Source organism: Heterocephalus glaber, unplaced genomic scaffold (genome assembly GCF_053883595.1).
Source record: "Heterocephalus glaber isolate CG9 unplaced genomic scaffold, H.glaber_assembly_v1.0 deba00001773, whole genome shotgun sequence".
NCBI classification, from domain to species: Eukaryota; Metazoa; Chordata; class Mammalia; order Rodentia; family Bathyergidae; genus Heterocephalus; species Heterocephalus glaber.
The window spans coordinates 6647090-6670805 of NW_028258463.1; the positions used below are offsets into that span (position 1 = coordinate 6647090).

General features: G+C 50.5%; 1 protein-coding gene and 2 pseudogenes across 1 annotated transcript; all 3 read right to left on the reverse strand.

The window, feature by feature from the left end:
* Positions 1–2026: 2026 nt before the first annotated feature.
* Positions 2027–2359, reverse strand: LOC147821025 (glyceraldehyde-3-phosphate dehydrogenase pseudogene; annotated as a pseudogene).
* Positions 2360–2614: 255 nt separating this feature from the next.
* Positions 2615–3004, reverse strand: LOC101703533 (glyceraldehyde-3-phosphate dehydrogenase pseudogene; annotated as a pseudogene).
* Positions 3005–16601: 13597 nt separating this feature from the next.
* On the reverse strand, positions 16602–20708 carry Tmem92 (transmembrane protein 92). Its single transcript, XM_004859866.3, has 5 exons — positions 20528–20708; positions 18228–18253; positions 17595–17669; positions 17285–17486; positions 16602–17148 (listed from the first exon to the last, which is right to left on the reverse strand). Exons 1-5 carry the CDS (start codon positions 20609–20611, stop codon positions 17017–17019), a joined length of 519 nt encoding a protein of 172 aa, XP_004859923.2. The 5' UTR covers positions 20612–20708; the 3' UTR covers positions 16602–17016.
* Positions 20709–23716: the final 3008 nt, after the last annotated feature.

A 23716-nucleotide genomic window follows, 5' to 3' on the forward strand; every position in this document is an offset into this window, starting at 1 on the left:
TGATTGTCTACACACGTGTGCAGACCGCCCTTGGATTCAATCACAAACCTTTCACCCCAAATTCCTTAGCCCCTTCAATACCTATATAAGCCTAATTCCTTTCCCAGTTAGCTGCTGATATCTCTCTCCTGGTGTTAGCCCGTCCACTCGAGGGTGAAATCTCCCCGAGCCAGCTGCTGGTATCTCTCTATCCAGATGTCAGCCCATCCACACTCGGATATCATAGACTCAGCTTTTCCTTTTCCCAGCCAGCTGCTAGAACCCCCTGATTTTAGTCCCTGTTCACTGGAATAAACTTTTCTTTTTCACAAAAAGCCTATTTTTGACAAGTGGATTCATGTGCGCTGTCTATAACACTGGCTTCCCCTTCCTCTGAGTGCCAGCTTCGTCCTCCCAAAGCCACTGTCTCCATGTAATGGCCAACAGGGCCACCGCTGCTCCGGGGCTCCACCCCCCAGCTCAGTTGCCTGGCAGCCTGGAGTTGGCTGGACTGGTCATACTGGATCTGAACCAGTCAGCTGTGGCCAGAGATGCCAAAGCGCATCGTGCAGAGTGGCTGTCCTAAGTCCCGGCATGTACAAGTGAACCTCCAGAAAGCCAGTGGTCTGGGCGTACGCAACTGTGTGAGCAATGTGTCAGGCTCCCAGTCGGGTTGCAGGTGAAAGTTCTGCTACTGCTGTGTTAAAACTTGCAACTGGAGCCGCTCGTGGTGGTGCACACCTGTGATCCCAGCATTCAGGAAGCTGAGGCAGGAGGACTGCAATTTGAACCGAGCCTGGGGTAGGTCTATAGCGAGAACTTGTCTCAAAAAAACAAGACAAACAAACAAAAACCAAGCCAAAATTGTCTCCTTGAGACTTGGATCAAAGTCCTTGACATCTTTCATTCCATGACGATGGTGGCAGGAAACACAAGCAAATGTTGAGTCGTTGGCCAAATATCAGCTACCACAGTTGAATTTTCTCAAACGGATAAAATTAAAATATAACCCTGCCCCACGGTGGTCCTGCTAGGTGGCAGAGAAAGTGTCTGTCATCCCTGAGGCTGAGTCCTCCTCCTGTCCCCGTGACCTGTGATGTGAGCCAGGGCGACTCAGCAACAGGGAACCTGTCTTTTCCCTTCACCATGGCAGGAAGGTCTGCAAATTCCTGTCCTCCACTCCCAAAGGACTGCAGTATAAACAGCTCCAACTTATAAAAAGCCATAAACGATGGCTTTTATTGAACACTAACAGCACAACCCTACACATGACCTAATGAACCTGGAAGCAGAAAACTGATTTTTTAAAATGTTTAGAAAAAATATTTTCAAAATTTGAAGTCAATATAGAGGCCAGGCATGGTGGTACATGCTTATGATCTCAGTACTTAGGAGGCTGAGGCAGGAGGATCACTGCGAGTTCAAAGCCAGCCTGGGCTACATAGTGATACTCTGTCTCAAAAAAACAAAAAAATTAATATAGAGCCCGGGAAGTTATGAAGATGGGACAAAGAAGTCCTAAGTTCATTTTGTCCATTTTCCCCAAGGGCTATACCTTTTATGGCTCCAGATGATTATGTCTTTATATAGTTTCAAAACCAGGAAATTGACATGGGCAGTGTGTGTATCCTTCTATGTCATTTTAACTCATGTGTAAATTTGTGTACCTACGACAGAATTAAGATTCAAACTAACTGGGGGTGGTGGCACAAACCTGTAATCTCAGAAGTCTGGGTGGTTAAAACAGGAGGATTGCAAGCTCGAGCCCTTCCTAGGAACACAGAAAGACTCTGTCTCCAAATTTATCTTGTCAGAGAGTCTTTTTTTTTTTTTCTGGGTGCTGGGAATTGAACTCAGAATCTTTTTTGGGGGGGGGCATGCAGCAGGCTTTATTGATGTTGTGATAAGCCGGGCTCTCTGGGCCTCCTGGGGCCTGGGATAGAAGCTGTGGGGAGATTCTCAGCGTGCTGGGGTTGGCTGAGTGGGGTGGGGACTCGGCAGCGAGGCCTCCCCCCCGCCCGCCTTGCTGGGGCAGTGGTTGGGGTGCTCACTCCTTGGAGGCCATGTGAACCATGAGGTCCACCACCCAGTTGCTGTAGCCAAATTCATTGTCGTACCAGGAAATGAGCTTGACAAAGTGGTCGTTGAGGGTGATGCCAGCCCCAGCATCAAAGGTGGAAGAGTGGGCATCACTGTTGAAGTCGCAGGAGACAACCTGGTCCTCGGTGTAGCCCAGGATGCCCTTCAGGGGGCCCTCTGACGCCTGCTTCACCACCTTCTTGATGTCGTCGTATTTGGCTGCTTTCTCTGGGCGGCAGGTCAGGTCCGTCACTGACACGCTGGGCTTGGGCACGCGGAAGGCCATGCCGGTGAGCTTCCCACTCAGCTCCGGGATGACCTCGCCCACGGCCTTGGCTGCACCGGTGGATGTGGGGATGATGTTCTGGGCAGCCCCTCGGCTGTCATTCCACTGCTTCCCCGAGGGGCTGTCACTGTCTTCTGGGCGGCGGTGATGGCGTGGACCATGGTCATGAGCCCCTCCATGATGCCGAAGTTGTCAAGTTGTCATTGGTGGTGCAGGAAGCATTGCTGACAATCTTGAGGGAGTTGTCCTACTTCTCGTGGTTCACGCCCATCACAAACATGGAGGCATCGCTGATGGGGTGGACATGATGACCCTTTTGGCTCCACCCTTCAGGTGAGCCCCGGCCTTCTCCATGGTGGTGAACATGCCAGTGGACTCCACCACGTACTCGGCGCCAGCACCGCCCCACTTGATGTTGGCAGGATCTCGCTCCTGGAAGATGGAGATGGCCTTGCGGATGATGACGGGCTTCCCCTTCTCCGCCTTCATGGTGCCCTGGAACTTGCTGTGGGTGGAGCCATACTGGAACACGTAGACCATGTAGTTGAGGTCAATGAACGGGTCATTGATGGCCACAATATCCACCTTGCCAGAGTTGAAAGCAGCCCTGGTGACCAGGCGGCCAATGCAGCCAAATCTGTTCACTCCAACCTTCACCATCATCTCAGGTCACGGCGGGCGCTGCACAGGAAGGGGCGAAGTCGTGGGCGAGCAGGAGCAGAGAGCCTGAACTCAGAATCTTGCACTTGCAAGGCAGATACGGTGCCACTGAGCTAAATCCCTAGCCCTTGTCTCAAAAATTAAAAAGAGCTGGGAATATAGCTCAGTGCAAAGGCTCAGGGTTTTTTGCTTGTTTTGTTTTTTGAGTAAGGGTCTTGCTCTGTAATTCAGGCTGTCTTTGAACCTACTATGTGCCAGGGATCGAACTCAGGACCTTGTGCTTTCGAGGCAGGCGGCGGCAGGACCACTGAGCTAAATCCCCGGTCCCATTTTTTTTTTGATTTTTTGAGACAAGGTCTCACTATGTAGTCCAAGCTGTCCTTGAACTCGAAGTGATCCTCCTGCCTCAGCCTGCCCAGGGTGTGGATTACAGATGTGCATCACCATGCCCAGCTAAGGCTTAGGGTTTAATCTCTAATACTGAAAAACAAAAATGAAACTGTTCCACCTCTACAGATCTCTCCTCTCCTACATCAATATTAATGTGTCTCCATCTCTGTCATTTTGAGGACACTGAGCTTTTTACAAAGTTATTTATTTATTTGTTTGTTTATTTATTTATTTAGTGGTACCTGGGGCCTTGTCACAAGGAAGTCACATTTCTTTCCTGGGCTCTTGTCTGTAAGACAAAGTTGGACTGCATCAACCTTTCTCCCACATTCCCATGGGATGGTGTGATCTCAGAATTCCACAGGGATTCTGAGAAGGGAAATGAGGTTCTATGGTGAAATAAAATCAGGAAATTCTGTTTCAAATAATGATAAGGTGGCTGCTTTGTTGTGAATTCTCAGCCCTTTATGTACTTGGGGGAATTGTGAGTCTTCTAGCATGAGATGTTTGTGCCACATTTCCCAAATTTGAACACAGAATGCTACTCTTGCTCCTTTCAAAATATGTATGCTATTTTTATTCATTCATTTTGGTTTTTTGAGACAAGGTCTCTCTCACTATGTAGTTCAGGCTGGCCACAAACTCACAGCAATCCTCCTGCCTCAGCTTCCCGAGTGCTGGACCGATAGGCATGCACCATCACGCCCAGCAAAAATATATTCTAGAACGAGCATTTTGGGAAGATACTCTGAGAGGTGCTGCTGCAGATGATCTCTGGGGTCCCTTTGTGGTGCGATTGTCTGGGATGTACCCTCTGTCTGAGCTGAATTGTGTTTCCTGGAGGGAATGTCCACCAGGAACCTGGAGGGCGAGCTCGTTTGGGATAAGAGTCTGTGGATGTATGAGAGGCTCAAGATGGGATTGTGCTGGCTTAGGACCAGCCCTACATCTGGTGCAGTGTCCTTTCCAGACAGAAAAGCAGAACCCACACAAACAGGAGGAAGAGGCTATGTGCAGCTGAAGTCAGGGATTGGAGGGCAACCGCCAAGCCAAGGGACACCGAGCATTGCCAGCAGCCACCAGCAGCTAGCAGGATTTTGTTAGTTTGATTTTTGTGTTTTGAGACAGGGTCTCATTATGCAGTTCATGTTAGCCATGAGCTCACTATGTAGCCCAGGCTGGCCTCAAACTCAAGGTGATCCTCCTGCCTCAGCCTCCCAAGTGCAGGAATCCCAGGTGTCCACCATCTGGCAGCCACCAGAAGCCAGGACAGAGCATGGAATGGATTCTCCCCCACAGCTTCCAGAAGGAAGCAAACAGCCAGCCTGCAAGCCTCCAGTGCTAGAAGAGAGGAAATTTCTGTTGTTTTACGCCACCCAACTTACAGTTGTTTGTTGCTGGGCCCTGTGTTAAGAATCTGGGGGATTTTGAAGCAAGGAGGCGTCTCCTAAACCCCCTCGCCCCTGTGTGTCTCTAGAAGCTCACATGAGCCACAGGCCCACGCGTGGGGCTGTTGGGTGGATGCGGGGTATTTGCTGTGCCCCCTTCCCTGGCCCTGGGACAGCACTAAGTGTTTACTCAAAAAGGAAGGAGGAAGGAGGAGAAAGGGAGAGAGAAGGAAAGAGCAAAGAAATTCCTTTTGGACTGAGGGCCTGGCATTTGAAGGATGGTTCGGGATGTTTGTTGGGCCTGCAGGCTCCTTTCCTGGGGATTTGTTTTGCAGGACCTTTTGGGCTTTTCTTTTGAGGCCACAGGGGCCAGCCAGTCAGCAGCGTGATGCCCGAGGGAGCATGGTCCAGAGAGGGCATGGACCAGAAACCCGTAGGAACAGGCACACGGTGCTGTCAGAGGTGCTGCTGTCTGTGGGGTGGTCAGGGGGGGCTTCCTATAGGAGGTGACAGCTGACCTGAAGCCTAGGTGATGAAAAATGGCAGCCCCATGAAGGCCCGAGGGGGCAAGGAAGAAGTGTGTGTGTGTGTGTGTGTGTGCGCGCACAAGCATGTGTGTGCATGTGGGTGCATGTGTGGTCTCAAGCCAAAAAGGCATCGAAGCCCCTGAGCCAGGCTAAGGCCTAGGACAGTCAAGGCAGGATGTCGACTCAGGGATGCAGTACGAAGGGAGAAGTTGGGTGCAGTGGCACACACCTTTAGTCCCAGCACTTTGGGAGGCTGTGGCTGCTGCATCGCTACGAGTTCAAGGCCAGCCTCCACCGTGTTGTAAGACCTTGTCTCAAAAAATAAGATCAAAAGAGCTCCCTGAGCACATTTCCATGGGTGAGCTGCAGGGCCAGGGTGACACAGAGACCAGAGTGAAGGTGGAAACCCACTGGGGGTTTGCTGGGACAGAGATGGCTAGAGGTGGGTGGCTTGGTGTTGACTGTGACCATGAAATGACAAAAGGTGGACAGGGGTCTGTCTTGGAGGTGGGGCGGGCAGGCTGGGGAGAGGCAGCAAGAAATCAGAGCCCAGTAACGCCTTGGGGTTAGGTCTGTCTGTCTGGTAGGTGGCCTCACGTGTCTATGGTGGCCATCAGTGAGCTTCCTGTCGCTGGAACTAAACATCCGGCACTCATGGGGGAAGGGGAAGAGTTTACTTAGGCTCACGGTTTCAAAGGCTTCAGTCCCTGGTGCCTGGCTACCAGGCAGAGCATGGAGGTGGAGGAGCATGGCAGGTGAAGCTGCTCACCTCCTGGTAGCTGGAAGCAGAGGGGTGAAAGAGCTGGAGAGGAAGAGGCAGTGACAAAAGTCCCTAAGACCATGGCCCTCGACACACCCAGAAATGTGCATCTCTGATGTCAGTCAAGGTGACATGGATGATGGAGATTAACCAGTCAGGATGTGGGGAGGAGAGGGCTGACACCGGAAGGACTGGATGGGAGAGGGGAAGAGGGGGCTGGGTGGGTCAATCTATGAGGAGGCCTGAGGTAGAGATTTGGGGTCTCTGTGAAGCCACAGCACTGGATGCCAGCCACGAGTGGGTGCGAGTGGAGATCAGTGCAAGGGTCAGAGACACAGCCGGGTCACCCATGGCTCAGAGGTGGTGGAGAGGAGGGATGAAGGAGAGGCCAGCACTGGGAGGAAGCCAGGGCAAGAGCAGCAGAGAGGCTGGACAGGAAGCTTATCAGGGACAGTGGCCAGCAGGTGAGATGCCCGTGAGAGGTGAGGCTGGAGGATGGGTCTGTGGCTTCCACTGCGGTGGCTGATGTGGGCCTTGGCGATGTGGCCAGAGGAGGCCCCACTGGAGACTCGAGTCCAGCCACAGGGCTGTGCTGCTTCTCGACAAACAGATCCAACCTGGGTCTGCAGCTTCACCAGGTGAGGCTAATGGGGCAGAGGACAGGGCTGAGGCACTGCGCTTGGGGCAGTGATTGTCACAAAGGCTCAAGGAGGTGGATGAGGGCGTGCAGAGGTCTTGGGGTGGGTGTGGCAGAGCAGTGCAGTGGGGAGGTCACAGCCAGGGTGTGTGTGATGTTATCAGGGTGTAGCGGGGACTGGAAAGGCTCTTGAAGTTCAGCAGTCTTCCGGGATCCTCTCAGCGCTCCCCAGCTCAGAGACCGAGAGTTCTAGCCCACCTCTTTACTATGCCAGTAGAGAAAATGAGGTCTGGAAGTGGCCCCCACAGGAAGTAGTGTTGGAAGCTGGAGCTCTGAATCTGAATCCCAGCTGGAGGGGAAGATCCCAGCTGCTGTCACCAACCCCTCCCCCTCCCCCCTCCCCCCTCCCCCCCGCCCCCCTGTCCCTGGAGCCCCCCTCGTCTTTCCTGTGCTCTCCATTACTTGGGAAGCCCGTGGGATAGGAGGTCCATCTGCAGCCCCATGAGGCGGCGCCATTTGCTACAAACACCAGGGGGAGAGCTCATTCATTGGCTCATTCCATTGTGTACTCATTTTTCCTCCCTCCCTCCTGTCCTCTCTTCCATCTTTTTTTTTTTTTTTTTTTGGTACTGGGGATCAAACTCGGGACCTTGGGCTTTTGAGGCAGGCGCCAGAACCACTGAGCTAAATCCCCCGCCCAACACCCACTGGGTTTGAACTGCTTAACCAACCTCTCTCCCTGGGAAACTCTCCCCCACTCCCCCAGCCAGCCAGCACCTCTCAGTTTCTCCAGTTCTGTCGGTACCCAGTGCCCATCCCAAGCCCTGCACAGGCCTGGCCCACAGCTTCACATGTTCCTCACATGTCTGGCAGGTGTCCTGGCTTCTCAAGTGAGCCCATCACTGGCCTAACCCCTTCGCCACACACATGTCATGTGCATTGTACATATCTAGGTCCTTGTAGCCTCTTCCTTCCCAATAGGGCTGAAAATGACCAATTGCCATCCATCAAAGTTCACAAGATAAATCTTCATAAACTTCTAAAGCTAGTATAAGCAAATCCCAGTAAATAAATCTCTCAAAGTGGCAAAAGCAACACTTACTCATTGAAAAAAAAAATGGCAAAGCCCATAAAATCAAAAGCTCCAAGGGCTGGGGATTTAGCTCAGTGGTTCCACAGCCTGCCTCGCAAGCGCAAGGATCCAAGTTCGATCCCCAGTACTAAAAAAAAAAAAAATCAAAAGCTCCGCTTGGGAGGCTGAAACAGGAAGATCACAAGTTTGAGGCCATCTTGGGCCACATAGGGAGTTCAAGGCCAGCTTCGGCTATACAGAGAGACTGCCTATAAAATAACAAACAAACAAAAAGCAAAAAAACACAAAAAATTAAAAGCGGCCCTTACCAGCTGAGCATGATGGCACATGCCTGTAATCCCAGCGCTTAAGAGGCTGAGGCAGGAAAATCGAAGCGAGTTCAAGGCCAGCCTGGACTACACCGTGAGAGCCAGTTTCAAAAAAATTTTTTTTTTTTTTTTTTGGTACCAGGGATTGAACTCGGGTCCTTGCGCTTTCAAGGCAGGCGACAGAACCACTGAGCTAAATCCTCGGCCCTCAAAAAAAAATTTTAAAAGCTGCCCTTACAAGTGGGCCCCCCATCTCATTCCCTGGTGCCAAACTGTTCTGTGTAATGAGCATTGTTTGATTCATATCCATTTAGATCTTATCTCTATATTTCTTTTCTTTTTTTTTTTTGTACCAGGGATTGAACTCAGGACCTTCTGATTTTGAGGCAGGCAGCAGAACCACTGAGCTAAATCCCCGGCCCTTATCTCTATATTTTGAAAGAAAACATAAGTATGTAAAATTAAAAGTGGAATGATGGAGTATATATTTACAAACTGAGACTACTCTTCTGCCACTTATTTTCTCTTGGGGACAATAAATGATGCTACACTCTGAGATTTGGTGCCCAGATGCTAGAATACAGCAATGTGAGGAAGAGGAGAAAAGTGGGTCCCTAGGACCCAGCAAAGATCTGAAGCAAGAATTGAAGCCCACAGGGAGAGCGAAGAGAGACCTCAACACTGGAAAGCAGTGCTTTCTCCCTGAGCCCTGACTCACTTGAGAGGGGGAGTTTGAACCTGCAGAAGCATGGTGACTGCTGGCAACCAGAGAAACACACTAGTGGAAGAGCAGTGGATGCAGAGGACGGCAGTGGCTGGTGAGTATTTGGGTTCAGATGTCCCCCAGGAGAGGGCAATTGATCAGTTGCCATCTTGGAGAGGGGCCAGCTGAGATCAGAACTCAGAGCACCTGTGGGCCAGCTTCATCTAGCAGCTCCCAGTGTCAGGGTGAGGCAGAACCAAGTTCAAATTAGCAGGAGGTCAAGGAACCAAGTTCAAGCTGGCAGGGAGCCAAGTTCAAGCCAGCAAGAGGTGCACAGGGTGTTGCAGGCTGAACAAATTGGGTTCCAGCCTCACAGCCAGAAAACAGCATGAACTTCAGTGGAACTAAAGGACAAGTTTGCTGGGATTATCCACTACTCTGCTGTAAATCTACAGCTGGTTTGCTGGGATTAATCAACATGGATCTGGGCTCTGTCTGCCCACTCTGTCTACCAGTGACAGCAGAGACACACCCTGATGTGGACTTTTTTTTTTCTTATTTTCTTTTTGTTTTGTTTTTTGAGACAGCGTCTCACTTTGTAGTTCAGGCTGGCCTCACGGCAATTCTCCTGCCTCGGGCTCCCATGTGCCATCATGCCTGGCTCTTATTTTCTTTTTCATTTTGTTTTAGTTTTTGTGGATTGTTTGTTCTTGTTTTCTCTCTCTCTTTTTTTTTTTTTGGTACCAGGGATTGAACTGGGGTTCTTGTACTTGCGCAGCGGGTGGCAAAACCACTGAGCTAAATCCCCGGCCCTTGTTTGTTCTTGTTTTTATATGAGTGTGAACATTGTTTTTAGGTTTTTGTTGTTGTTCTGTTTTGTTCTTGTTTTTATTTCTTCCTTCTCTCTTTACCCCCAGTAATTAAACAAAACAAAAAAAAAATTAGAAAAATAAGAAGACTCTTAAGCAAGATGCAACCCCAGACTTTCACTCACCAAAGACAAACCCAGAGAGTAATGAAGTGGAATAATTCAAAAGCCTCCCACCTGGACTCTCTGAAGTGGTAACAGCGGAAGTAACAAAGCAGATGAATTAGACTCTAGAAAACGCAAAGCAGAAATAGTTTCTCAGATAACTACAAAGATAGTGACCATAATGAGAGACATAATTAGTGATTCTAGAGCAGGTGCAGATAAAAAAAAATAGAGGAGTTTAGGAAAATGATAGAATCCATGAACATCCAACATGGGAAAGAAATAGAATCCATGAAAGAGATTCAAACAAATATCCAGGAGATTCAAATTTCCATTGAAAGTACATGCAGCACCATGAGGCAATGTGAGGACAGAATATCAGATATAGAAGATAGGATTGCAGTTAGTGATCATGAATTTCTCTCTTTTTTTTTAGGTATTGGGAATTGAACTCAGGGCCTTGCACTTGCCAGGCAGACTCTGTGCTGCTGAGCTACATTCCCAGCCCAAGATTTCTTAAAAAATAGGAAGGAACCATGAAAAATCAATGCAATAGCTGCTAGATGGTGCAAAGATGAATAACAAGATTGACTGGAGTCCATAAAAAAGCAAGAGATAGTGCAAATGACATAAAAAGCCTGCTCACAAATCAGGCATGGTGTTACACACCTTGTAATCCCAGCACTTGGGAGGCAGGAGGATCGCCTTGAGTTTGAGGCCAGCCTGAGCTACATACATAGTGAGTTCAAAGCCAGCTGAAGTACATAGTGAGACCCTGTCTTAAAAAACAAAAACAAACAAATAAAAAACCAGCACCAACAACAAAACCTGTTCACAGAAGTAATGGCAGAAAACTTCCCAAGCATGGAAAAAGAATTTGACCAGATAATTGAGGCATATAGAACTCCGATTAGCCATGATGAAGAAAAATCTACATCAAAGCATAAAATAGTCAAGATTCCAGAAATTCAACACAAGAGCAGAATATTAAAAGGTGTTAGAGAAAAGAAACAAATCACCTCTAAAGGAAAGCCCATCAGAATCACAGCAGACTTCTCAACACAAATCCTCAAGTCAAGGAGAGCTAGGAGTGAAGTATTTCAAGTCCTAAAAGAAAACAACCTCCAACCCAGATTTCTGTACCCTGCAAAACTATCTTTCAAAATTGATGAAGAAATAAGATACTTCCATGACAAAGAACACTTTAAGAGAGCAGGGGATGTAGCTCAGTGACACTGCACCTGCCTGGCAAGCACAAGGTTCTGAATTCAATTTCTGGTACCGGGGGCGGGGGAGAGAAAACTTGAAGAAATTCATGACCACCACAACAGAATCCAAAATGTTCTGAAGGACATGCCACAAAGAGATAGTGAGGACTATAACTCCATAAACTCTAACAGAATGAGTCCACTAAGCAGGGAAAGTGATTAAATGCGGGGGGGGGGGACAGGAAAATAACATGACAAAGATAAATCAATACATATCAGTTATAACCATCAATTAAATGGTCTTAATTCACCAATCAAAAGAAACAGACTGACAGAATGGATCAAGAAGCAAGATCCAGGGCCGGAGATTTAGCTCAGTGGTGCTGCTGCCTGCCTCGCAAGTGCAAGGTCCTGAGTTTGACCCCTGGTACCAAAAAAAAAAAAAAAAAAAAAGAAGAAGCAAGATCTGAAAATACCCTGCAGGGGCCAGGGATTTAGCTCAGTGGTTCTGGTGTCTGCCTAGCAAGTGTAAGGTCCCAAGTTCAATCCCTGGTACCAAAATAAAATAAAATAAAATAAAAATATCCTGCATATAAGAAACACATTTAATTAAAAAAAGAAATTCATAAACTGAAAGACAAATGATGGAAAACAATACTCCATATGACAGGAACTTGAAAAAAACCCATGGGTTAAAAAAAAAAAAAGCATGGGTAGTCTATTTGCAGACAAAGTGAATTTCATGCCAAGACTGATTAAGAGAGGCAAAGAAGGTCACTACAACCTTGTAAAGGGAACAATCCAAGAAGAGATAAAATCATAAATATATATGCACCAAATACTAGCACATCCAGCTATATAAGACAAATATTAACAGACATGGAAAATCAAATAAGCACTAATACAGTTGTAATAGAGGACCTCAATACCCCACTGTGACAAACAGACAGATCAACTAGACAGAAAAATCAACAAATGAGTACCAAAATTGAACCAAGCTTTTGAACAAATGGACTTAGTAGATGTCTACATGGGGTTTCTCTCTACAACATCAGAATACACATTCTTCTCAGCTGCACACGGAAATTCTCCAGAATAGACCACATACTAGCTCATAGAACATGCTTAAGTAAATGCAAAGGAGGTGAAATTGTCCCATGTATATTATCAGACCATAATGCATTGAAATTGGAAATCAATGGCAAAAGAAACCACAAGAACTTTATAAACACATGGAAATTAAATAATACCCTCCTGAACAACCAATGAGTCCCAGATGAAATTAAAGAAGAAATTAGACAGTTTCTACAATTAAATGATAAAACCAATACAACATACCGGAACTTATGGGACACAATGAAAGCAGTCCTATGAGGGAAATTTATAGCAGTGAATTCCCATATCAGAAAAACAGAATGAGCTCAAATAAACAACCTAATATTGAACCTCAATCTTCTAGAAAAAGAAGAGCAACTCAAGCTCAAGGCTCATATGAGGGAGGAAATTATAAAGATCAGAGCAGACATTTTAAAAAAAGAAATTAATGCGATGGAGACTAAGAAAACAATACAAAGAATCAATCAATCAAAGAATTGGTTCTTGGGCTGAGGATTTAGCTCAGTGGTCCTGATTCAGCACAAGGTCCTGAGTTCGACCCCCATGAGCAGGGAGAAAAAACAGTCACAACAACAAAAAACAAAGAGTTGTTTCTTTGCAAGATTAAATAAAATTAACAAATGTAATACACCGTATTAACAGAGCCAAGGACAAAAACCATATGATTCATCTCAATAGATGCAGAAAAAGCATTTGACAATCCAACACCCATGCATGATAAAAATCCAACAGAAAATTGGAACAGATGGTCTTTATCTCACTCTGATAAAAGCCATTTATGACAAACCAACAGCCACCATCATACTAAATGGACAAAAACTGAAAGCTTTCACTCTAAAATCAAGAACAAGACAAGGATGTCCACTATCACCCCTCCTATTTAATACAGTTCTAGAAACATTAGCCAGAGAAATTAGACAAGAGAAAGAAATCCAAGTAATAAGGATAGTAAAGGAAGAAATTAAATTATCATTATTTGTGGATGACATGATCTTCTACATAGATGACCCTAAAAACTCCCATCAAAAGATTTCTAGATTTAATAACCAAATTCAGTAGCATAGCTGAATACAAACTCAACACTCAAAAATCAATAGCCTTCCTGTACACAAATAACAAACTCACTGAGAGAGAAATTAGGGAAACAACACTTATCACAATAACATCCAAAAAAACAAAAACAAAAAACAAAAAACCTAGGAATCAATCTAATGAAGGAAGTAAAAGACCCTTACATTGAAAACTACAGTACTCTGAAAAAGGAGATTAAAGAGGATATTAGGAAATGGGAAGATATCCCTTGTTCTTGGATAGGCAGAACCAATATAGTGAAAATGGCCACACTTCCAAAAGTGTTATACAGATTTATTGCAGTCCCAATCAAAATACCAATAGCACAGCTGAGCATGGTGGCACAGGGCTATAATCCCAGCACTCGGAGGCTGAGGAAAGAGGATCGCATGGGCAACATAGTGAGTTCAAGGCCAGTCTGAGGGACATAGCAAGACCTTGTCTAAAAAACAAAACAAAACCCCAAAAATAAAAACCAATAGCATATCTCACAGAATTAGAGAAAACAGTCCTAAAATTCATTTGGAACCAGAAGAGACCTAGACTAGCAAAAGCAATTCTTGGCAACAAAGGCAAGGCATGGGGCATCAGAATCCCTGACTTGAAATTATATTACAAAGCTACTGTGATAAAAACAGCATGGTATTGGCAAAAAAAACAGACCTGAAGATCAATGAAACAGATTAGAAGATGCAGAAACAACTTCAAAAAACCTTCCCTAGAAGAAGGATAGCCTGTTTAATAAATAGCGCTGAAAAATGGCTTTCCATATATTGAAGACTGAAACAAGACCCATGTCTTTCATCATCACTAAACTAAAATAGAGGTGGATCAAAGATCTAAATATTAAAACAGGAACATTAAATTTTCTGGAAATAGGCTAGGTAGACCTCCTGAAGCATTGGTGTAGGCAAAGACTTTATGAACAAAACCCTGATCACATAGGAAGTATTACAGAGAATCACCAATTGGGATCTCATCTTATTAAAAAGCTTTTCCACAGCAAAAGAAATCACCAACAGAGTGAAGAAACAGCCCACAGTATGGGAAAAATTTTTTCCAGCTGTTCCTCAGACAAAGGACTAATATCTAGAATATATAAAGAACTCAAAAAAAATCAGACCTCCCAAATTTAAAGACCTAATCCAAAAATGGGCATCTGACAGGAATAGACATTTCTCAGATGAAGAAGTAGAAACATGGGGCTGGGGATTTAGCTCAGTGGTTCCGGCGTCTGCCTTGCAAGCGCAAGGTCCCAAGTTCGATCCCCAGTACCAAAAAAAAAAAAAAAAAGGAGAAGTAGAAACAGCAAATAAATACATGAAAAAAATTTCAGCATCACTGGTCATTCGAGAAATGCATATTAAAATACTGAGATTCCACCGGACTCCAGAAAGAATGGCTATTATGAAGAAAGGAACCAATAACATGCTGGAGGGGCTGGAGGGAAAAAAGGAATCCTTCTCACTGTTATGAACATGTAGACTGGTGCAACCACTGTGGAAATCAGTGTGCAGATTCCTCAAGAAACTTGGACTAGAGGTTCCATTTGACTCAGCTATCCTCCTCCTCAGTATCTTCCTGAAAGAATTAAAAGCATCCTACCACAATAATATATGCACATCCATGTTTATAGCAGCACAGTTTGCAATAGCTAAATTCTGGAAACAGCCTAAATGCCCATAAACTGGATAAAGAAATAGATAAACAAGAAGTGGGTTTTTTTTTTTTTTTTACAAGGGAGTACTACTCTGCCACAACGAAGGATAAATTTGTGACATTTAGAGCTAAATGGATGGACCTTGAGACCATACTCTTAAGTGAAATAAATCAGACACACGTGTTAAATACTGCATTGTTTCTCTGGTGTGAGAAACCAAAAGTGGAAATAAGGACCGAGATGTGTAATGGATGCTGGGAAATGGGAAGAAAATGTTCAAATGGGAAGGGGAACAAAGGGGGAGGGAGGGGGAAAGGAAAGAAGAGACAAGAAAAAAAAAAGTGAAAATAGAAGGAAAAAATGGAAACAAAGCTTTTGTAAATAAGGTGAGTTGAAGGGAGGGGAGAGGAATGGGAAATAGAGAAGAAGCAAGATATATCATGTATGGATACAAATTTCCTATGACGAATGTTATCATTGTGAGTATCTAAAATGTACCAATATGCCGGGCTTGGTAGTACACGCCTGTAATCCTAGCACTTGGGAGGGTGAGGCAGGAGGTTCACCATGAGTTTGAGTCCAGCCTGGGCTACACAGTGAGTTCAAGGCTAGCCTGAACCACATAGTGAGACTCTGTATATAAAAAAAAAAAGTGCGGGGGATTTAGCTCAGTGGTGCTGCCGCCTGCCTTGCAAGCGCAAGGTCCTGAGTTTGATCCCCGGTACCAAAAGAAAGTACCAATAAAAAAAAATAGTTGAAAGAAAAAAATTAATGCTGCTGCTTCAGGATAGCCCCTCCTCATGCAGGGGAGAAGTCTGAGGTCCTATGCCACCTTCCACGTCAGGCCCTCAAAGCCATTAGAGTGGGTCCTTGCCTTGGGGGCAATGCCAGCCAGGCAACCTCACGGGCACAAGTCCCCACATGCGTCCCTTCTGCTCCTCTGACCCACTCGGAAACCAGGAAACTTCTACTCATGGCTCAGTCTCCTCCTGGAGCCTCTGGTTCTATCTGTATCAGGTCCTGCTGGAGCCTGAGACACAGACACTGGACTCTTCCTCTCTGTGGCCCAGACAAGGCCCCCAGCTCAGAGACCCAGGGGCCTAAGCCCCAGGAATCTCCCTACTCCAGGACAAGGTTCCTCCTGAGGGTTTAACTCCTGCAGGTGGTGCTGACCGCAGTGGCCATGAGCCAGGCGGGGCTGGAGATCTAAATGTCCCCCAGGTTCATGTATCTGGAAGGGGACTGGATCATGGAGCACAGATGATGGGTACATAGCTGACTTGCTGTCGGGAGGGTGGCTCTGGTTAGAAGCAGGTGGCTGTGGTGTGACCTGGAAGCATGCACAGCCTTCTTGTTCCCGGCTCCTCCCTTCTCTACTTCCTGACCACCATGAGGTGAGAAGCTCCTCTCGGCCAGGCCTGTCTACCATGCAGTTTCTGCCCTGGAGCGGCCGACCATGGACTGAACCCACTGAAACTGTGAAATAAACCTTTCCTCCTTCAAGTGGCAAGTGTCAGGTGCTTTATCCCAGGGACAGGAAAGGGACTGTTACACATAGTGTAACAGTCGTGTGTTGTCTGAACTCTGTATCACAAGACCACCACTCCAGCCCATTTCTAGCGTGTTAGCACACAGATGGACTGTCCCCACTGGGCAGGTGGCCAACCCTCTCACAGCAGTCAGCATGGGTGAGTTTGGCACAGTGCCACTTCGCACATACCAGCAGAGCCTGAGCTCAGCCCTTACCTCCCACACAACCAGAGGCAGACTCAGCAGCACTCAGTGAAGATTTAGTGAAGACTTGTGCTGGAGGTTACAACGGGGTTTCTCCATTCAGGTAGAGTTGGACGGTGGCTCAGAACTGCCTGGTCAGTCCTCCATGGGTAGAGAAAGCCCCCATAATATCCCAGGGCTAGCTGAACACCTCAGTGAAGGGCCGCTCTACTCCGCCAAGTAGCCCATACCACTGCAGGTGCCTCCAGCAGCCAGACCTTTTCCCCAGCGGCCTTTAACTTGGAGGAAGGACAGACACAGTTGCTCCATTCCTGCCCAGGACAAAACGGGGCTGGGAGGAACAGGGCTAGGAAAAGCAATAAGTTAAATCCAGGCAGGAAGAGCCATGGCAGGGTGTCACGGGCCAGTATGGGAGTCCCAGCTGTCCCTGGCTTGCTCCGGGTGTCACCGGGGAGGCGGCAGGTCAGAGGCCGGGCTGTCGATGCCCCTCTGTGTGCCAGCGTTGTCTTCAGGATAGAGGCTGTAGGGAGGTGGAGGCTCCACGGGAGGCAGAGACAGGGTGGGCTTCAGAACCACCTGCAGGGAAGGGGACACCTGGTCTCCCAGGGCCTGGCCCGCCGGCCACCAGGCCCCGTGCCGCCCCCCTACCCCATTACCCGCCAGGAGAGGGTGCCCTGCTGCTGGCGGCAGGGACTGGGACGGGCAGACTCACCTCGTTGTAGGGTGGTGGGGGCTCGATAGTGGTTGCCTGGACCTCCTCTTCGGGGGCAGTGTGGGCCGGGTTTTGGGGCTCCTGGGGATGTCTCGCGGGGCCCTGCTGTAACCTACTGTGATGGCAGTTGAAGCAGTAGTGTTTAACGATCCCGCAACAGCACAGGATGGGCAGGATGATGGAGACGCAGATAATGAAAGCCCTGCAGCAGGGACAGCAATGTCACGCTGAGTGCCCAGGCCCCCAGCCCCAACACGACGCCCCCCACCCCTCACGTGGTCTGTGCCTGGAGAAGCCGGCCCTGGCTCACCTCAAGGGGCCACTGAACAAATCATCTTCCAGACAGCATCTGTCGTCACAGCATTTGAGTCCTGGGGGACAGGTTCTGGACAGGGGCAGGAAAGGTTGCTGGCACCAGAGGGGGAGGACACGGGCTGGGACCCGGGAGCTGGGCTTGGCGTTTGTGCCAAGTTACTTGGTGGCGCGAGCACCCCACCCACCACCCTGGGCAGGCGGGGCTGGGGGCTGCAGTGGCTCTGATGTGGCTCGTTTGGCTCAAACGGACAGAGAAAGAGGCAATGCCGGGAGCCAGGAGCCCAGAGCAGGAGAAGGGAGCGCCTGATGGTACCCAGAGCTCGGGGTGGGCAGGGAAAGGGGAGCCCAGGTCACCCGGAGCCAACTCCACAGACTCGCTGCTCTGCACGAGACTCCCCCCAGCCACTTCTTGCTGTGCTCAGCTTCTAGGGATTTATTTATATGTTAGCATCATCGGCACACACTTCTGCCCACTGCCCTCTTGGGGACCCTCAGGGGAGCTGGTCTGGGCCTGCAGATGGGAGGGCCTCTGCTGGGGTGGGGGGTGAGGAGGTGGATGAGTGCCCATCCCCCGACCCAGGCCCCCCACCACCCCGAGTGGAGGTCTCAGCCATGACCCCCGACTTACACAAACTGAGCACACTTGGGCGAAGTCTGCGGAAGGAGAGGCAGAGGTCTCGGCTCATAACCTGAAGGTGGGGACTCCATCCAAGGTCACCCAGGTGTAGCACAGCCAGGACCGCCGGCCTCCATCCACCAGGTCCCCAAATCCATGACTGGAGCCCAGCTGATCCTCGGCTGGCTCTCCCTCCTCCCACCACCCCAGTGCGTTCCCCTTCCCAAGTCTGGAAGCTCCCAGCCACCCATTCAATTTCTTGCCCAAGACAGCTGCAGCCCAGGGATCAGCAACTTTGCAGGTCCCTGCGCCTCCCACTCGGGACACCGCAGTCATGCTCCCATGCTCAGCGGGTGCTCTGCCACTGAGCTGCATCCCAACCCCTTTTATTTATTTTGAGACAGGGTCTCACTAGGTTGTCCAGCCTGGCCCTGAACTTTCGATCTTCCTGTCTCAGCCCTCCTTTCTTTCTCTTCTGTACCAGTTCTGCAGGGCATTCAGGGCACCCAGCCAGAAGCACACAATGTTTGTGGCATTTATGGCCCAAGTGTTTTCTCTCAGGTGTCTGCAAGGCTGTAAAGCACCTTCCTCTCCAACCGTGTTGGTCACACCATGTCTGCAAGCTCCCCTTCCCTTTCGGTTTAACTGTTCTCTGCAGCTCCTATCAACATCCAGCAGTCTATGTAGTTTATATCCTTAAATGCCTGCCTGGTAGAATGTATTGTTTGTTTGTTTGGTACTGGGGATCCAATTTGGGACCTTGTTCTTTCTAGGCAGGTGGCAGAACTACTGAGCTGAATCCCTGGCCCTGCCTGGTAGAACGTAAACTCCTTGCAGGCTGGGAGCTTTCCGTTTTGATAGCTGGTGAAAACCTAACAGTCCAGGCTGTGGTGGCGCATGCCTGCAATCCCAGCACACCAGAGGCTGAGGCAGGAGGATTGCTGTGAGTTCGAGGTCCAATTTCATCCTGGCTGCTTCTAGCCAGGAAGGGAATGATACAGGTGCAGGGACATGGGAAATGACAGGGCTATTGGTCACCCCACCTTAGCCACTTGAGCCAAACAACCAGGGCTCAAGAATAGGAAGACAAGCCAGCACGCTGGAGGGCAGTTGTAATCCCAGCACTCTGGGAGGCTGAGGTGGCAGGAGGGTCACAAACGCAAACCCAGCCTGAGCAATTTAGGGACCCTATCTCAAAATAAAAAGAGCTGCAGATGTAGGCCCTGGGTGTAACTCCCAGTACCCTCCCTCCAAAACCGTCCCCTTTATCTTTTCCTTGAAATAACTAAAATAGCATTTCATTTGCTAATCACAACAGTAAAGATAAGAGCATCAAGGACAGTCAGTTGGGTGATTCCCCTTTTCCACTTGCTCAGTCTCAGGCCCAGCACCTTTTTACAAGCTCTGCCTTTTAGGGGGGACAGGGACAAGAGGGGAGTCCCCCTAGCCCTCGCAGGCTGGAGGTGTGAGCCTCCCAAAGCACACAGCACACAGGGGCGACTACAGACAAAGGGGTCCTGGCCCTAGGCAGCTGCACCCCTCCTCTCAGATCCCTGACCCTCCTTCTTCCTCTAGACCCCAACCGTAGCGATGGATAATTAACAGGTTTCTACACTAGTCCCACTTGGGAAGGGGGCGTCTTCACGTGGAGTCTCAGAAGCCGGATGATGCCAGGGACTGCAGCTTCCTTGCTCGGAATGGTGGAGACAGCCACCATCCCCTGGAGGTGTTGGACGCCCCAGGATGTGGAAAGCGGCCAGCACTCTCCCTAGCTAACCCAGTCCAGGCATCCTCAGACCGGGCCTCTCTCCCAGAACCACCCCTGTCCCCCAAGTCACAACCGAGGGGTCAGGCCGCAGGTCAGAGGTCACGCAGGCTGGAATGCAGTCCTGACTCTCAGCAGAGGCCCTGGAGCCTCCCCTCCTGCAGAGCACAAGCAAAGAAACCGTCCCAGAGAGAGCTGCGATTGCCCCAAGGTCACCCAGCGCTGGAGGAGCGGGGCTGGGGAGTCGCCAGGCCCAGACGTTCAGACCTCAAGATCGAGACGGAGCTGGAAAGCAGGCCAGGCGGGTCAAAGTCCCCACAAGGAGGCAGGCCCAGGTATCAGACGGGCTGTCGCGGGCAGGTCCCCTTGACTCTACCCCGCAAGGCGAGGGAGGCCCAAGAGGGAGGGTCCCCACCTCCTCCGCAGAAAGAGAAAGTAAGTTACTAATTGCGCGAGGTCAGGAGGAAACCCCAGGATGGAAGGTGAGGACTGGGCTCCAGAGAGCGCACCTGCCCCTCCGGTAGGGCCCCAAGCGCAGCAGCCTTACCTCCCGGGCGCTCGCCCAGAGCAGGCCCGACAACAGGCCGAGCAGCACGGGAAGCCCGAGGCCCGGGACCCTGGCGTCCGACATCCTGACCCCGGGTCTACTGATCTTCCTCGGGGAAGGGCGGCGGGGAGGCCGGGCCGCGACCCCTCCCACCGCTCTCCACCTGTGGGCCTCTCCCGGGGCGAGGGCGGGGCCGGGACACCTGGGTGGGGCTGGACAGGGCGGGGGAGGGGAGAGGGGGGAGGGGAGAGGAAGGCGAGGGGAGGTAGAGGAAGAGCAGGGCCGGGCCGGGCAGGGAGGAGGTCTGTTTGGGGTTTTGGGAATTGGGAGGTACAAGAGATCGATTGTTTTTATTTTTATATTTTTTCTTTTTGAGATCGATTGTTTTTAAATTGTGGCTTCAACTTGAGACTGCTGAGTGACTCCTTGCAGCCCACGCCCCCAATTGACTGCCTTCGAGTTGCAGATTTCGGGGCGCTGTGCCTCGTAAGGGGCGGAGGGCGGCGCAGACAGAGGGGTCCGGCCGCTGGGAGCCCCTCCTCATTGCGAGTCTAGGGTGAGGGACAGGGGGGTGGAGTGCGGCGGGGTGCATGGAGTGGGGGTGTGGGGAGCGGCGTCACCCCAGGAAGGAGGTAGGGCGGCCAGGTGGACTTCAGACTGTTGAGATGTGTCCCCCAGCCTCCTCCTGAGCCCCGGGGACGTGTGTGGACGCGAAGGCGTGTCCGCCACCAGGCGAGCGGGCGCGGCCGGGCTTCCCGAGACTCTGGGGTGCGCGGTGCGGTCCAGTCCGGCCGCCAGGGGGCAACATTGCCTGGGAGGCGGGCGGGACCGCGGGAGAGGGCCAAACCTGGGGCCGGGATCTCAGGCGCGCGGCCAGTTCTTAGGCTTGGCGGGGTCCCCTCTGGGACTTTGGTCCCGAAAAACACCAACTTCTTAGATTCATTCTCTGCTTCTCTGACCCAGTCATGTCATCTGTTATACGGATGGCCCCCCATCTCCCCTTTTTGCCCAGTCTCCGATCTCCCCACCTCCCTGAGCATTTACTTTCTCCCAACATCATCATCATCATTATTAGTATTAGTATTAGTATTAGTATTAGTATGGGAGGAGGTGAGACGGGGTCTCATGTAGTGTAGGCTGCTGGCCTTAAACTCACTACGATCCTCCTGCCTCAGCCTCCCGAGTGATCTCCCAATTTTGTGTGTCTGATTTCCCCTGCAGTATCCTGTCAGTCTCAGTGGAAGAGTTTGTTTTCTGTCTGCCTGTATTTCCCTGCACTGCCTTGGTCCTACCCCGCCCCCTGTCTCGGAGTCTTTTTCAGGGCTTTCCTGGTCTCCTCCAGCACCTCGTATCTCTCCCTGGCCTCTATCTCCCTCTCTTACCCTGTCTCTGTTTCTCATTATCTCTTGGCCCCTTTTGGCCCTTAAAACCAGAAACTTCCAATTTCCCCAGCCAAGTACGACTGTGAGCTGAGGGGGGCGCACCTCTGGCCTCCTGTCCTTGCTGTTGGCATCAGACCCTAAACTTCCCTGCCCAGGGGGCCCCAGTCTGGAGACTGCTGCAACCCTCTCCCAGTGCCACCCACGATTCTGGGCTCCTGGCATACACTTACACCCCCTCCACACCCCACCTGAGCTGGACCCCTGCACGGACAAGGCCCAGGGGAGAAGAGGGCCTCCGGGGGGAGGGAGAAGAGAGGTGAGGGGAAGCTGTGGTGGGAGGCTGGGCAGGCTGGGGAGGGACCAGGCAGGCAGTGGAGTACTAGGAGGGGCTGGAGAATGGAGGGCATGGTAGTGTTGCTTCCCCTGGGTTTCCAGCAGCCACCTTATCCACATCTAGGGTGGCCAGGAAAAAGACAGGACACCTATCCCAGCACTCAGGAGGCAGAGGCAGGAAGATCTCCAGTTCAAGCAATTTAGCAACCTAATGAGACACTGACTCAAAGTAAAAAATGAAAAGGGCTGGGGTGGAGCTCAGGACAGGACATTAATTAAATTTGAATTTCAGATAAACAACAAATAAATTTTACTGTATTACATGGGATATACTTATAGTGAAAGAACATTATTCGTTGTTTATCTGAAACTCAAAGTTGCTCGAGTGTCCTGTATTTTTGTTTGTGAAATCTGGTGGCCCTACCCATATCCCTGAAAGGTCTGGACTCCACCTCCCCCCCACAGCTTTCCAGAGGGGAAAAGGAGGTCCCAAGCTCTTGACTCTGGGGGCAGAGATCCAAGTCCCCAAACTGCCCCTCTCTGTGTTCCTGCCTGAGACGGGCGGGGGTGGGGGGCTGGAAGTGGGCAGTGCCCACGCCGCCTGGGCGCCAGCCCCCCAGCAAGCTTGGAAGGCGAGATCTGGCGTTGGGGGTTCACAGGGGGCCCCCAGGCTGGGCAGGAGAGATCCATCCCTGGTGGCGCTGTGTCCCACCCGGGCTGGGGCTGCGGGGGTGAGGGACCCAGGGCCCTCTTGGAGTCAGGGATCCCCCTGGATTCCATGCCACGTTCCATCTGGGATTCCCGAGAGGTCGGAGTCAGATGTCTTCAGAGGCCCTGGCTTTCTCCCTGCCACATCCGCGAAAGAACGGGCTGATTGTCTCATCCTCCGGGGCCCAGCGGGGAGGGCCTGGAAGTCAGCGGGCCCACGCACTCTCTCCGGGACGACGGCTGGCGCCCCAAGGGACACTACGGGCTGGGCTGAGTCAGGACCAGCGCCAAGCACGCCCGAGACCCCACACCCAGCTTAGGGAGCCACTGCCCCAAGGGGGCACCTACTGGGGTGGGGGTGCCAGGACCCGCCCAGCCCGGGGGGAGAGCCAAGCTGGGTTCTGTCTCTCTTAGTGTGGCCCCCCTTCCCCCCTGCAGGGGACACTAATCCCTGTAACAGCTCGGTTTAGGGCTGGGATCTGCTCGGAGCTGGCTGAACGCGGGATCCGCCGGCAGGGGCGGTATTGTGTCGCGTTAGAGTGTGGCTTTCGGGGCCGTACTGTGTGGCCTTGGACAAGAAGCTGACCTCTCTGTGCCTCTCCAAACGCGTCTGAGAATGGAGGGAGGGATGTGAGTAGCCAGATGTGCTCACAGAGGTTGTTGCGAGGGTGAAATAAGCCGCCTAATGCCTGGCGCGCAGCGGAGGCAGAGAAACCCGCCAGGCGGAACGGGGCGGTGTTTGCGAGCCGCAGAGGCGGGGGCCGGA